Here is a 16,373-nt window from a genome sequence, read left to right on the forward strand (position 1 = left end):
CAGTGTATGGGGAGGTGATGACAGTGTGGAAGGGAAAGATAGAGAAGAATTAGTGTTTCAGTGGTATTTGTTTATCCATCCATGGAGCCATATATGCTCATTTGTGTAAATATGCATATGTATATACACACCTTTTTAACAGTCATTGAATCTATGCTTCTTAACACCTATAGCACAGTTGCATGTAACAGGGAGTCAGAGAACTTTTCTGGGCATCAGAACTCATTATTATTGTCTTTTTCCTTTGAAGTTGGGAAATGACCTCTAAGATTATTTCACTCAGCCTTACATGCTGGAGATGTAGGCATCTGGTAGCCAGCCCTATAGCAGGGCATGCCAGAAGTGTTCCTGTGTTTCCTCCAGGACCTATTTGAATTTCTTGACCACACACTGTTGTTTGTCAGCCCTGGCCCTTGGCTCACTGCAGGGGAGGTGCTGGGCTGGACATGGTCAAGGACACCACAAAAGATCCAGCTGCAAAAAAGGAAAAGAAGCCACAAAAGACTCCAGGAAGGCTGTTGACTTCTGTAGAAACTCAGGGCTCTGAGCTCAGAAATCCTGTGGGTGGGCTTGCTCTGGAGAGGAGAGACTGGAAAGGACCCTCCTGAAGCCTTTTCCTGGCCTTTGAACCTCATTTTAAACAGTGATGTGGCACTGGAGGATGAGCCCAGCCTCACCATCCCTGTTTCTAGCCCAGCCCCAAGGGAGACAGATGGCAGACTGAGCTGGGAGGCTAATCTTTTATTTCTATGCAGGAAAATGTATAAAGCAGGCTAAGAGTGAGAAGAGGAAACACATCCTTCAAAGTCACCTTGAAGAAGTTTTTCTTTATAGTTGTTATTTTGGGAAGAAATTTTCCGGATTCCAGCTTCGTTAGTAACTTTGTACTGTCTTTTGCTTCTGACCAGCTTACATGCATTATATATTCATAAGTTCGTCTTTGTATATGTCTATAAAAGACAACAACAAAAATTAAAAAAATATATATTTTGGACACTGCATACCAAATTCTGCTCAATTGGAGTGTTTCCTATAACTCAAAAAGTTGAGAGAACAAATTGCAACTTCAGTTCATGCTTTGTGGAGAATTAAAGAAATAAGCTTTTCCCTGTATTGTAATCATTCCCAGTCAACGCTTTTCATGACTGCCATTATAGCACACTATGCTCTTAACTCAGGAAGTAAGATATGGTGGAGATAGCTGTAACACAAACCTATAAGAGTATCTGCCTCACTTGTTATCTCAGTACAAGATTTTCTTTGCAAGAGATATCAAACTTACAAGTATCAAGTCCATAGCCTTATGTTTTGACTGCTGCAGTAGTTGATAGGTAATGTTACAGGACATTACACTCAGCTATTCCTCTTTCACATGCTAATAAGAAATAGAAACAGAGGAAACAATTCTAGATTTATTGTTTAGTCTGTAATTAATGGGAGCTTAGATTTTGTTATGCTTGTCTTTTTTTTCCTTTTTTTTTTTTTCTTTTTTTTTCTTTTTTTCTTTTTCCTGTCCTGATAGTGGGTCAAATACACTGACATTGTAACCCGATTTAGAGCAAATGACCAACCAGACTTCAAACAGGAATGTGAGAACTATTTCTAAATTTGCTTCACCTTAAAATTTAACATTGACAGTTATTTATTACAGGTCTTCATATAGTAATTTGATATATTATTAGTTAAGGTCTGTCACTGAAGACTCAGTCATTTCAAGGCGCTCACTGAAAGAGGCTGACAAATGTGAGGTAAAGTTGTTCATCTAGTCTAAATAGAAGCAGTCTCACTTATTTCTGTTCTTTTGTGGTAAATGCTTTCTAAATCTTCTTGAGAGTGGCTTGCAAGGTACAACAAAATGCTGGATTGCAAATATGCTCCTTGCCAGAGTCTCTAAACATCAAATATAAAATTCAGCAGTATACACTGCTTGTCACCAGAAATCTCTTTGTGACTCTTTGTGCCTTGGTACAGCTACTAAGTTTTCTCTTTCTATCTGCTTGAGAGCATAACGAATTTCATACTGGGTTGTCCTTGAGGCCTTGTTGTGAAAAAGAACATAGTTCAGTTTTACAGTGAGAAAATTGAAACTGCTATTGGTGTCTGGCTTATACTAAGCTCAGAAGACAAGATGGGCTCTGCTGTTGCGGTAATAGATCATGAAGAAAGGAGTAGCCACAGGATACAGAGATTGTGATGAGACTCAGCAGCTTGTCTGCAAGTGATGAGGTAGCTTTATAGGTATGAAAGTGTGGCCAGCAGTGGTGCAGTGTTGGCTGCACTCAGGCCAAGTGAGGTGTTTCTGTTATGACAAATACATGCATTGCTATGGTTAGCTCCTCACCCAGAAAAAGAGGTGAAAACTTGTGATGTTAGAGAGACATTGCTTGTACCTGAAGAACTCTTTAATCACTCCTTGTGGTGTTTCCCATCATGAGCTGGTTGCAGTGAGCTCAGTGTGGCCCCGGGAGTGCAACAGCAAAGAGGATGGGGAAGAGAGCAAAGCACATTAGTCTCTTTTGAAGTGTAAGTTATCTGCCTCAGGCCCTTGATCCTGTGCCTGGAAATGAGGGAGCCCTGTAAGACACACACTGTAAGAAGGATTTGTAAAAAGGGAGTTGTTTGTTGTTTGGAAGCCTTTTTCATGCTTAGAAGTTGCTGTTCAAGAGAATAGAAAGGATGTTTTAAGTGGAGCAAACCCACAGGGTGAGTTAGAAGTTGCAATGCTGTGTCTGTTCAAACTTTGAGTAAAATCCAAATTATAGTGTTGAGCATTTCAGGTGGGTCCCTCCAGGGTTGTCTCCTTGTCAAAGACAGATAGAGTCCTTCAGAGCTACTGCTAAGCTGAGAGAGCAGTACCACTGCACAAGTGCCTGGCTTGAATCCTTCAAAACATTTCAGCTCATCACTGATGTCAACAAATGTGAAACTAAAATGTGGTCAATTAGAGCCCCTATTTTTTTTCTTTATCCCCTCACCATAAGCATTCTTTCTTCAGTTTTCCATTATCTCACTACATTACCTCTCACATTTCATTCCCTTATTATAGAGGAAACAGAAAACACACCAAAATAAACAACCTCCCCCTGCTCCTCCCCTTCAGCATCTCCTAATAAAAAAAAAGTGGGAGAATTATCTGTGGCAATTAGAGAGTATAGTGTGATGGATGGTTTAGACATTTACAAGACATCACCCTTGGCTTTCCTTGGTTACTTTTTCAAGTTACTGCATTATAAAATAAGCTGCTCAGCTTTGAACATGAGAGAAGCAGATAAACTTATTGATAAAAGACAGGCTGCTGCCATCCTAAAACACTCCCCTTTGTTACATGGTCTATGTGAGGACATCAACTGCCAGAACAACAGTCAGGCCCTGAAGATAGATCTTTCATTTGATGGTGCTATTTTAAAGCACAAATCATGCACTTGAATTTCACCGGCATCACACATTTTCCATGTTTTGATAGATCTTCCTTTGTCTTACTCCTTGTTTTGCAGCTGCCATCTTTTTGTTCTGAAAGGAATTTTCCAAAGCAATTGCATTATTTTCATTGCTTGCAGGCTTTACAAAACTTCTGAGTAATATGTTGCTAAAGAAATCATGATTTTCCTTTTTTTGGAAGCTTATTACAGTTGTTTCTAATTTATTATGAGTTAACTACAAATTCTCATCATCTTGATTACTTTAATTTTTTCTCAGTTCTTCATTATAAAAGCATAAGGTGAAATCTTGGACTCAGTCAAGTCAGAATTTCCTCAGAGGGGATTTGGATCTTGCTGAAACCTATTGAGATTTTTCCACTCATATGGGTGAAACCACTGCCAATATAGATGAGCTTAGGCTAAGGAGATTCATAAATCCTATTTGCATTTCAAATCTAGGTTTCCTTCCAGTAAATATGAGAAATCTAAACATGAGAAGAAATGGTAACATTTCATGTAAAATTAGTTTTGCTTTGAGCATGTCCATTTGTTTATGGGCACACTGATGCTCACTGGGTAGGGTACAGAGCGTGAAGCTGTTTATTTCAAATTTAGGCTTCCAGAAAGGACCTACCCATGTTGCTAACATCATCCTAATCATACAAGTGCCTATTCAGCAAAGAGTCTGAAGCCACTTCAGTCATTTCAAAATGCTCTCTAGTTTCAAGAGGGAGTTTCTCTGCACATGGTTGAAAGACAGGTATAATAAAACTTAGAGAGTTTTTACAGCTGCTATCAATGTTGCACCTCTGTTGGGTGAAGTCAGGACTTCAGTTTGTCATCATGGAAGACCTCACAAGTACAAACATCACTTAGAAATACAGTGGATTAGGTAATAGGAAGCTTAACAATCAGTCTTGTTGAACATTCATCGAGTAAGTGCACTTAAAGTAAAGCCATTAAACAATAGATTTCAATGTTCCAGAAACTGTAGCTGAACTGGAGAAATAATTTAACTTTAATGTATCCTCAATCTTTTACATTTTCTCTTTCCACTGAGTAAACTTTTTATCTCTGCTTATTCTATTCATAAAAATTGTTTAAGTGTACTGACAGATTTCTTTTGCTCTTACTACAGGTGGTTTACCAGCCCAACTACTGTCAATGCTTTTTATAGTGCCTCTACCAATCAGATCAGTGAGTAACTGACTTTTGAGACTGTTTTTAAAATGTCTTTTTGGCAAATGTTACATTAAGCTTCAGAAAATATATGTACACTTTGCGTGTGTGTGACTGTGTATCGGGGGGATGAAAATCAGAACTGCAAACATCATAATTTATCTGTGAGGCATCTTTATTTAGAGGGTTAGAGGATAGTTCTGGAAAAGCAAGGGCTCCAACAAATCTGAATTGCTGTTGCTTAGTGAATTACCCTGAGTAAACTGAGTTGTGGTAACTGCTTGTGTGTGTAGTCTGTTCATTGCAAATATGAACAAAAATGTTAGCTTAAATCACTTTTATTAAAGTTTATACTACTGTTTCTATTTTCTGTTTGCTGTAGCAAAAACATGTGCACACATACCTCTATAAATATGCAAATATGCAGTAACACTAAGTGACAGCAATTCAGTTTGCTAGTATTACTAGATACGTAGCAAAAAACATGGTTATAGAAGATTGTGACATAAAAAAGAAAAAAAAAAGAAAAAAAAAGTGGTGTCCAGCAGATTTGTTCAATACCTTACAAGGACAAGAAGCGGTATTTGTAGATAACTTAAAATTCTTGCCTGTATAGTATGATGAAATTTTCTTGTATGTTCAGTGCCACCTGTCTTGCACTAATTTTAGTTCCTTGTTGTTTCTACTGAGTATAAATCCTGGGTTGGTAAAATTGTTGAGATTTTCCAAAGATGTGTATGGGTTTGGATGTTTGCTCCAATTGCTTTAATAGGAATTTGCATGCAAAATTTCTAACTGGTTTTAAAAGTCTATGCTAGTATTTCTGTGGATAATAGTGTTATCTTTGCCCTGACACTTCTCTTTATTGCTATTAGCTTTGCAAGTTAAATCAGCCATTCCAGTTTTATGCTGCCAGGGTCTGGAAGGCTGAGTGCTGTAACCTCTGTGATCTGGGTCCTCAGGGACAGGCTTGTCAAAAATCACTGAGTGACTCCCCTGCTTTCTCCTGAATCCTTCTTGATCAAATAGAAAAACAATTTTTGAAAGGCCATGAATGAATGTTTCTTACTGAAGAGGGTACTGCAGAGGACAGGCGATCTGGGTCTACTGGTATCTGTCCTTGCCTATTTCTGTAAATAATTTCTAGCCTCCACATTTAAATTCTTTTGTATCTAAGTGAGCTAATTTGTAAAGCAAGTATGATAATTAGGCTGGTCTTTTGATTAAAATTAGTTCTAGACCTAGACTGCTCCACTTTAATTAGAAGTCTGCCATCATTAAGCAGCCGCATTTTTGTTGATCGTTGGAGTGTATGCTTGAGGCAGGTTTCATCAAGTTGATCAGAGCTCTAAAGTACATCTGAAAAAGGACATTTGGTTTTCTCACTAAACTGAGCACATGCCTCCACTGCTCTTTCAGATGTATTGTGTGGACAGAGAGGAAGTTCAGTCAGTGCAAAATGAGAGCTGTTGCTGTTACATCTTCTTTAATATTGGGTCTTTTCAAGTTTCAGCAGCATTCAGCTTTCCTAGCCTCTCTGCCAGGGCACATTAGAGAAATCTTCAATGAAGAGGCTGGAGCTACTGCAGCTGAATTGTGCACTCACTGTGTCTAAGTGTCACGAAGCAGAGGGCTGTCAAATGTAACCTATCCGTCATGGGTGTAGGGGTGATTGTGTTTTGTATCACAACTGCTGACCGTCTTGTATTGCTGGCATTTGACCTTGAAATTTGGATAGTGCTGCTTGCTGTCCTGTTAAGGCTGTTCCTATAAAAGGGTTTAGGTGGTTCTTTCTGAAAAAAAACCTCTGTTCTACCTGAGAGGGAGAGAGTTACAAATGTAACCTTGCCCTCAAAATGATGTGCAAAATGAGGAGAGGCTTGAAGAAAGGCACAGTACAAAATGATCTTCCACTGCTGACTTCCATCAATGTGCTTTGCAGGGAATGTGGCCTCTGTGAGATGTGCATGGAATGTGCTCAGGTCTGAAGCTGCTGATAAATATTTTTCACATTGTTACTGAGTTCTTAGTAATGATGCTGGGAAAGAACTGTACCGCGTTAGACCAAATTTTGCAATCCCAAGCATATTCCTGCTGTGGGCTATATCTCTGGGCAAATCTCACACACAGGAATTATTGCCTTACTGCTGTATAGCTATGTTTTCAGTTGTAATCACAGCAAGTTCTGCAGGGGCTGGGGATATGCTACAAAACCTGTGTCCTTTTTAAAGGTGTAGTTAAACGACAGAAAAAAAAAGTTCTATAAAACAGAATGTCAAAATTCTACAAATAATGTAATTTGAGAATAAAAATGAGCTTGAGCTCTTGCAAGTTAAATGTAAAGTTGTGATATAAGAACCCCACAAAGATTGGAGGAACAACTTTCTAAGAATATAAGAACTAATAATAAAACTTTTTTTTTTTTCAAATACACTGAAAAAAGACATTCCTTAATACATAAAAATAATACAATTCTTTGTGTTGGAAGAGTTTGGGAGGTTCATATCCTCAAGCTTTTTCTTATGGAAATTAATTCCCATCAAGTGTCTTAACTATAGTGTTAATAGAAGATGCTTTAGAAGAAATTCATAAAGTGTACTGGGACAAATATAAGCACTAGATGATATTCACTCAGGTATTCCAAAGGAACTTAGAAATTGCCAAAGAACCAGCCTTGGTATGTTGTCACTTACACCAGCCATGGCATGGGAAGAATGCGTGTGGCAAATGTCAAATCCTATTTTCTCAAAGATCATCCAGAGGGATATAATTATATGCAGTATTCTAGCACCTATATGAAGGAAACTGATCATAACAAATAAGAATGAGTAAATGTATGAAATAATGGGGAAGAGTCAAAGTGACTTGTTTTCTTTCTTTTTGGGGGAAGAAAAAAAAAAAAGTCATGCTTCCCTAGTCTATTAGAGTTTTTTTTCAAATTCAGCATGTAAATGAACTTGATATATTATGTTCATTTCCACGGAACACTTTTCATGAAGTTCTTTCCCAATACTATTAATTGGAATTTATCATGAGACAGGAAAGAATGTCCATTCAGTATTCAAAGACTAATCAGAGATGAGAAAAGAGATGAGAAAAGGAGGTAAGAACAAATTCATTGTTTTCAAAATAGTTGGAGGGGTGTGTTACCAAAGGATCTTCTGCACTCTATTAGCAGAAGATCGGAAAAAGAGGGTGTTCTGTCTTGAACAAAGGGATAGTTTTTGATCCAGGAGGATAAACTCTGTTTCAGGAGGACAGGTCCCTCAGCTACTGATTGCTGGAAGGTTGAAAGTTGTGCTAATGGAAGAACTACCTCACAGATAGATGCCCAATGCTCTTTCCAGTGATATCTACTGGTCACTGCTAGAGAAAAGAGAACGAACTAGCTCAGCTCTTTATCTTCTTGAGTGTTGCTCTTCAGTACACAAACTGGAATTTAGTGTGTTCAAGGCCCATCTATTTCTTCTCTTGGTAAGTGCATTTACTAAGGACTATTTGAGAAAACTGAATTCTAAAATGCATAATGTAAATTGTTTCTGGAAAGCAGCTGCTACATTAACGGGAAAAGACTTGGTTCTAAAGTTGATTCTAAAAATTAAGAGCGCTCAATTTAGAAACAGAAATGTACTGTGTGATATTATCAACTTAACCACAGCAACTCCAAACTTGATTAGTCACTGAAGGTTTCATGAAACAATTTAGAGAAAAGGCATTGTCTGTGCCTTGATCTGTGGACTTTGAAAAGGAGTTGTCATCAGGTACCTGCAGAAGTGGAGGGGAACATGGGGGTCCTTGATCACTTCTTAACTTTAGGAAGATGCCTTTGCTTTCTGCACCCATAGCACAGGGAGGTCTCTGGCATGCTCCCGGTGAAAGGTCTATAAATTCTCCTGTCAGTGTAGTCTGTATTGCTCACTTAAGTGTTAAACAAGAAATTGCTGCAATCTCCATGCAAGTCCATAAAATCTTCATAGAAGGGAAATTTGCTAATATTTTTAGTGGCATCTTGACTATGGAATAGCTTGAAAGAAAAGATCTTTCGTCACTAAAAGTGAAAATTAATAAACAGTAGAAACTAGATTATTTAAAAAATGGCTGGATTTGGGAGAATAAAGCAAAACTCAATGTGCAGAGATTGTAATGAATTCTGCTGTGCTTCAGTGCAAACATCCTTTATGGCTGCTATTACTTCATTTAATTTTCATTAGTAAATTATCAATAGCTCAAATGAACAACAATTCTGTTAATTTTTCCAGAAGAGAAGTAAGTATCAAGGCAAGATATGCTGCAAAAAGCAAATTTATTAATTATGGTATATAAAATTTATCTTATGATTAAAGTTTGCTCCTGATGATCTCTATACTTGAGTATTATTTATTTCCTATTTTTTTATTTTTTTCCATGTTTCAAAGCATTTTAGATTAACAACCATTTATCTTTATAATGGTTGTTAATCACTTTTAATTTCTAATTGTATTTTTCTTAGTATTTGCTAGTCAATTTCTGTTCAATTGCATGTACTTAACAAGGACAACAGGTACGTATCATTGTCTTTAGATGCTACAGATGTATCTAAGCACAATTCATATAACCTAAGCAGCATGAACACCATATTTTAAAATTATGATCACTGGAATATAGAAACACTTTCCAAAAGAGACTTTATTTTAATGAGCTCTAGAGCAGCCAACAGGTACATGATGAAAATAGGTACAAGTGATGAACAAAGTATGCTAGCATAATTCTGTTCAAGAAAGGGTTTTATTTCATTACAACACTAAAATATTGGCCCTTGAATGTGTGTAGGGTAGAAGGGAACTGCTCATTAGACATTTGGTGTGTTTAATTTTCTCTCCAAGTGTCGATATATTTGCCTCTAGAATATGTCAAAAGAGTAACATCTGTGGGTTGTGAACAGTAATGAAAAGTGGATTTACAGTGAACTGAGGCAAATATAAGCAATACATTCAATGAGGTATGAGCTTGAATAGATGTATTGGATAATTAACTACTGTTGATGTTATCTCTGTAAGTTTATACCTATGCTTCTTCTACATCATTTTTGCTTGTACTGCAGTTCTCTAGAAAGTCAAGAGGCCTCTTTTGAGAACAGCTTCATTACATGCTACAGGAAGAAGATATAATCTAAAATAGAATTTTAAAATTATGTTTGAATTGGCACCCATAGAGAAAACTACAGATGAGAGCTCATATTAGGCAGTAAGTATCATCTTTATAGAAAGTGGCATGCAGATATTGATGCTGGCAGCTGGCTGATGCTGTGAGTTGCAAAGGAGAACTCTTATCTCGCCAGGAGCCAGGCAAGCACTGGCAAACAGCACATGGTGCCATGGCTGGGGAAGGACCAGGGGACTCCACATAGCGGCACTTTCTCTTCCCTTAAGAACTGGACTAATTGGAAGGTTATTGATGAAGTAGTTTCAAGTGCTCCATTAGTTTCCAGGAGGTTAATGAACATAACAAATTTGGACTGAATACTTTCTGAGCTCTGTTATTAAGTAAGCTTTAAGTGTTCTTAAGTGAGCACTCATTTTCATTTTTTCCTATTTATGAATGGCCAGTATTCTCTTTTATTTACTTACAGTTATAGGTGACATGATACATGATCCTTACACACATTTTTCTAGTTCTTCTTCCTAACATTCTTATGTAGAAATGTTTAAAATAGGATTTTTTTTTTTCCCTGTGCTTTTCTTTTCATCTGGGGAATCTAGAGAGTTGTTGCCTTTAGAAAATAAAGATTAAAATTTATTGTAAAAACATGTTTCTTAGTCCCTCAGCACACTTACTCGTTTGCTTGTCACAAACCTTCGTGCATTTCTCCTCACAGTGCCCCACTGAGGTTCTCTCTGTTTCATGAGCAGCAAAGACCCTCTTTTGTAAGATGAAATGGAAACTGAGCCAAGAACTGAACCAAAAGTTTCTGAGTCCTCTGCTTTAAAGACATCACTTCTCTTTATCTGTTAATGAATGTATTCACTACGACTTAGAAAGTTATGCTTTGTACGTGTGCACAGTCTGAAACAGTTACTGTGCCTCACACAATTATAATAAAAAAATAGATGTTTTCCATCCTTATTGTCTGCAGGATAGAACTTGTAATAAGATGTAGGATTCAAGTCAATGTTATGACAGAGTGATCCTAATTGCCTTCATATACGTAGATCAAAGCTGTTTGGGATGCTTTACAGCATCCAGTATGTCATCATATCTTGCAGATCTGAGACCCTGGAGACAGGAGACCTTATTCCATTGAGATTGACACTGCATGTCCCAAGCAGGATATGCAAAGGCATCTCAAATGGCACTGGGAAGAGATTCAGTTATCCAAAAAATCTGAAATCTATAGAGCCATTTTAAAGAATTGTATCCCACCCTTCATGCTGTTTTTAGATAACTAAACAGCATCCTCATATTTTTCACGTTTAATTACTTACATGAACTCAAAATCCTTTGCTTACTGACCAGAAATTAGTCTTCTGTTTATATCTTATCCATTTAAAATTCTAAATACGAATTGGTTCAATGACACTTGAAAACAGGTTGCAGTTTTTTAAAAAAACATCTGAGGACAGCCAGTACAACAATCAGCAGAGAACCCTGTAAGTCACATAGCTTAGCACAGATGTCTCCCACATCTGCTATTTATGTGCTGGATTCACTAGCCTGTAAGAAGTTGCTTTAAACAAACCAGCTAATTATTGGAAACGGTAAATGCACTGACTTTGAATGAGGCTTTACTAGATCTTGTCTTAGTTAAAAATACTATGCAATGTAAATGAACTATAGAATTGGAATTCATACTGAGATTTGAACTCCAAGTTTCCTTATGATATGTTAAGGCATCTCACCTGTTTTTGGTTTACTTCATCCATTATTACTTTCCATAGTTACAGTGAACTATAAGATGAAATGTCATTGTTTGTGTCTCTCTGGAGAAGTAGTATTATTCCCCTGAGTTTCAGGGTGTTCATCTGCAAAATGTGTATAATAACATATGGTATTGGCTGGTAAATTGATTCATTAATTGCAGTAAAAGCCACTTTAAAAATAAAATGGAAAAAAAAAAAAAAAAGAGAGAGAGGGAAAATAAATGAAAAGAAAAAAAAAAGTGTTTCAAGCTTGAAATATACTCCAACAAACTTCATAGCATCTTGCTGGGGAGAGAGGCTAAAAATTGGTGCAATAGATAAAATGACGCTAGATGCCTTCAGTTAAGTTAAAAGTAGTTCTGTGCAGGTGGAGAGTGCTGTCAGAGCTTCAAGATCAGCATATATTCAGAGTGAAATATTTAAAGTAAGCCAGATGTGCTTCACTGTTTGAAATACTCCTGTGTTCCAGAGCAGTAAAATAAACAAGAGGAAAGTTCAGCAAAAAGTCACTGTCCAAGGGTGTGGGCATAGAGGTTAGGAAAATTACCTGGAGATGAATCTGGTGCAGGATGTGAAGGGCTGTCAGAAAGGTTTCTGCAAGTATATCAGCATCAACAGAAAGTTTAGGGAAAATGTGGACACACTGCTGAATGGCTCAGGGAACCTGGTGACAAATGATCCTATAAAGACTGAGGTACTCAATGCCTTTCTTGCCTCAGTCTTTACCGGTAAAACAGACAAAGGAGCAAAGAGTCCTACCTCATTGGAGAAAGAGCAGATCAGGGAATATATAAACAGAACTGGACAGACACAAGTCCATGATCTGGTAAGACAAACCTATTAGTTGAAGAAGATGGCTGATGGCATTTCAGGGCCACTCCTATTTATTTTTGAAAGGTTGTGGGGAGGTTGCTGAGGACTGGAAGAAAACAAATGTCACTCCTATCTTCAAGAAGGACAAGAAGGATCCAGGGAGCTACAGGCTGGTCAGCCTCACCTCTGTCCCTGTGTATATGACAGGGTTCAAAGTAGAGATCCAGGAAACCATTTCTTGACCAACCCAATAACCTTCTATCATCTACTTGGGGATGAGGGGAGAACTGTGCATGTCATTTATCTTGATTTGAGCAAGACTTTCCACACTCTCCTACAATATTCTCAAACACAAATTGATGAAGTAAGGACTAGATAAGTAGACATTCACGTGGACTGAAAACTGGTGGAACTGCTGGACTCAAAGGGCTATCTATGATCATGGCTGCTGGGCTTTAAATGGTTGTGATCAATGGCACAAAGTCCATCTGGAGGACAATCCAGCTCATCCATCTTGCCTTCTCTAAAATGCTTGGATGTACAGTATTAGTGCTGTTTTCTGATAGTTTGAGCTCAGATGTCCACAAATCTCCAGTGCTCTTATGGCATGTGCCCATCTCAGAATGATGTTGCAGTCTTGCAATGTTGCTACAAAAGTAGGTCGGATGTAAGAAAGTAGGCAAGGCAGATTCAGCAAGTCCAGATCATACCTATGGCAGAGAGATTTTTCTGGGGGTCTGTAATAAGAGAGCACAATTATCTTTCTGTGTTCCAAGTCAGCACTAGTAGTAAACTGTACACATAACTGACAGAGGGGTTTTAAGCCTATATTCCTCTTCTTGGACCATGTAGAGAGAGCAAGCATGTAAAGATGCACTAAAGGCTAAATTTGTGTTGAAGTGCTAGCTATAAGTACTTACTCATTGCCTATATCCATTCTTTAAGATGTGAAACTGAAGTCTGCCTGACTTACTTCTCCAGATCAGTGCTTTTCTCACTTGAACTCCAGTGGCATATAAATAATCTTATTAGTATTTATTGCTTCTGCATCCTACTATGAGCTCGCTGAGTTTTGTCATTAATTCTTTTAGGTGCAATATGCCAAGCAAGCAAGCAAGAAACAGGCTTCAGAAGGGAATTGCCTAACTCAGGGGATTCAAAACAGCACAGAATAAGAAACTGTCAGGTGATCTATCACATGTCATAACTTCAAGGAGATTCTAGGTCTAGGATATTGTTTTCCTTGTCTCCTCCAAGGACAATCTTTTTGACACTTGCCTTAGGGAGACATTGTTTCTAGAGGGATGCCCTGTGTTGCCAGCTTCAAAACTGTTCCTTGTATCCCTGTACTGTTGCAATACTGGACAAGCACCCTCTATCACTTAGTACCATGAATCTCTGAAGGAAAGGACACCCCCACTTTATTAGCTGCTCAGGAATCACTTTTAAAACTAGATAGTAATTTTATTGAACAAAAACACCCTATTGGGTTCCCTGAGTTTTCCTTAAACAGGTCTTATATTCAGTGACTCACTTTGGCCTGAAAATACTTCCTTAGCTTGCTTTGGTGCATTTGAACTACAAAGGTGTTTCACACAGCACAAGCAGAAACCACTCCTTAAACAAACTCCATTATTTGGCATGTCTTATCTAAAATGGATCCTGACTTAGAGTAAGATAATTTTCAACCTGTTGAATGGACTCATGGTTGGAGCTTCTTCCCATTCTTTCACATAACATGAGTGGTAACTTTATCTCATGGCTTAACTCACATGTGACTGTTTCAGCACTGTCACATGAAGGTACCTTTAGATTATATTATTTAGGTGGGTGAACCTGAGTGAAACTTTGCACCTAGTTTACTCAAAAAAATGCATGTATACCTCTATTGGAGCACAGACAAGTGCAAATTCACTATTGAAGTGTACGCATAAGCAAAGCAATTTCTGCTCCTTACAAGATCTTGATAGCCTCTCGATGTGCTAGCAGGTACACGGCTGTGTGCCTGAACTTTTGAACTTGGAAGGAAGCATGCAATGTAGTTCAGGGTAGATTTCCAACTCTTAGTACCTTATGGTGCTTAGCACACAAAGTTGATGACAACATATAGCAGTCACAAAATGCATGTGAGCAGGACACTGAAGGTTCAGGTGTCACATGAACCAACCTGCTGGAACATTGCATGCTGTAATGTGGAATGGGGGAGTGCTGTTTACTTACATAAATGTGCCACAGCCCAGTCCTGGGATAATTCTGTTAGCCTCTGTATATTTTGGACCAGGCGCTAATGGATGGATTTGTTCCTCTCTAAACTTATAAGACTTTTTTTAGGAAGAACTTAGTGTACTAGCAAACAATTTTCAACAGGATGTGCCAGTGAACCATTACTGTGAGATGTTTAAAAACACACACCATAAACACTCAACACTTTTCTGTGTGTGCTGGGAGGTAAAGAGAATTAGATCAGGAAAGCTTTGTCCTTGACATTGGTACAATTGTGTTTTGTAGCAACAGGAAAGCAGTTGATAACATGCTTGAAAGGACAAAACAGCATCTGCATAAGTAAGAGAAAAAAGTACTCAGAAAATAAGTTTGAAAACCATACTTTTTGTTAAGCTAATTGCAAATAGGTAGTCAAGGCAGCCAGGGTAGAATGGTGAAAAAAAAGCAGTCAGGAGAACATAACACTTGCTATATCATTTGGTGTGAATTACCCTCAGGATATTGTATTTAATGTCTTTGGAAGGAAAGCAGAAATTTTGCCTGAAACATTACTGGAAAATCTATGTCAGTGAAAAACTGAAGGTGATCAAAATCGAGTGAATACATTTTTTGTTTGTTTGTTTTGATCTGAGTAGCCGGGTGATTTCTTGCAGTGATCCTTGTAAGGTGAAGCAGAGATTCCTGGGAAAGCAAGTGAATCATCAGTGGACCATTTCCTCTGGGGTAACATTCAAAGTGGATGTAAGCCCATGCTTTGTAAATAAGAATTCTTCATGTGAGGCATCAAATTCTGCATTTGGACCCAGATGAACTACAGTTTTCACCAGCATTTGAAAACTTTGGGTATAAGTGTCTGTTTTATTTGACAACTATTTGGGTTGTTAAACTGTTAACATGGTTTGCTCCATCGTCTTCAGAATCATAGCAGTGAAATTTCATCCATGATTTAGAAATAGACCTGTGACTTTGATGAAGGAACTATTTTGGCTCCTTTGTGTAACGTAGTAGATCACCACTCACTGCAGTGTCTACAATGATAGTGTGTTTTGGCTACTTGTTAGTTTACCAGAAACAGCCAGGTAATTCCTGTAGCTAGACTGGCTCTACAGCCTGGACTGTCTACAGCTCTCCTCTACTGAAGTGCCTAAGTATGTTCCTTTACCTTTGATTTCACAGACTATAATTGGGTTTACGTTATATCACTTTCATATGTCTTTTGCTGTACTGAAGCTTCACTAAACCAACAATTTCATAATTCTTGTTGGTCTTTGACTGTAAATTCTCTGTTGATCTGTCAACACATCTGAAAGCAATCAAATAGTTTTCTTCTTTATCATGAGAAATGCTAGCTGTTTATTCATGGGAACAAATGCACAAACACACATATATGCACATATAGCCATGGAGATGTTCTTGCAATGCAGCATCTTGTTTTCATTGGGCTCCTGAAAGAGAGAGATCTCCACTTCTCAAAGATCCTCTCCATCGTATTCTGAAAGTACCACCTGAGGTAAAGCTTGCCTAGCAAAATCTTCTAAAACTAAACAAAAAAGGTGACTGTTGGGCCTTTTGACTTACTTTGCAATTCAGCTATATTGATGTATTGATGCCAATTGTCATTCTTTTGCTATTACAGGATTCCCAGCAGGAGAACTGCAAAAGCCTTTCTTTTGGGGAACAGAGTATCCTAGGTAGGTACTGCATCAGGGGAACCTCTTACACGTGAAAGCAAGGAATAGAAAGTAACGGTGTTAGTTACATGAAAAATACATACAGGCAAAGAAGAGGGCATAGAGAAAACAGGCTATACTGCTAAAGATAGCCAATAAGTATTTCATAGTAA

General features: G+C 37.9%; 1 protein-coding gene across 1 annotated transcript in view; it reads left to right on the top strand.

Annotated features, from left to right (window-relative positions):
• The window catches only part of PHEX (phosphate regulating endopeptidase X-linked), a 101,456-nt gene that overhangs the window by 70,819 nt on the left and 14,264 nt on the right, over window positions 1-16,373 (top strand). The window contains exons 15-16 of the mRNA XM_082782535.1: window positions 4,558-4,616; window positions 16,167-16,221. Coding sequence (XP_082638661.1) covers window positions 4,558-4,616; window positions 16,167-16,221 — 114 coding nt within the window. The remainder of the gene's footprint in view (window positions 1-4,557; window positions 4,617-16,166; window positions 16,222-16,373) is intronic.

This window comes from Aythya marila (genome assembly GCF_965140915.1).
Source record: "Aythya marila genome assembly, chromosome: 1".
Lineage (NCBI taxonomy): Eukaryota > Metazoa > Chordata > Aves > Anseriformes > Anatidae > Aythya > Aythya marila.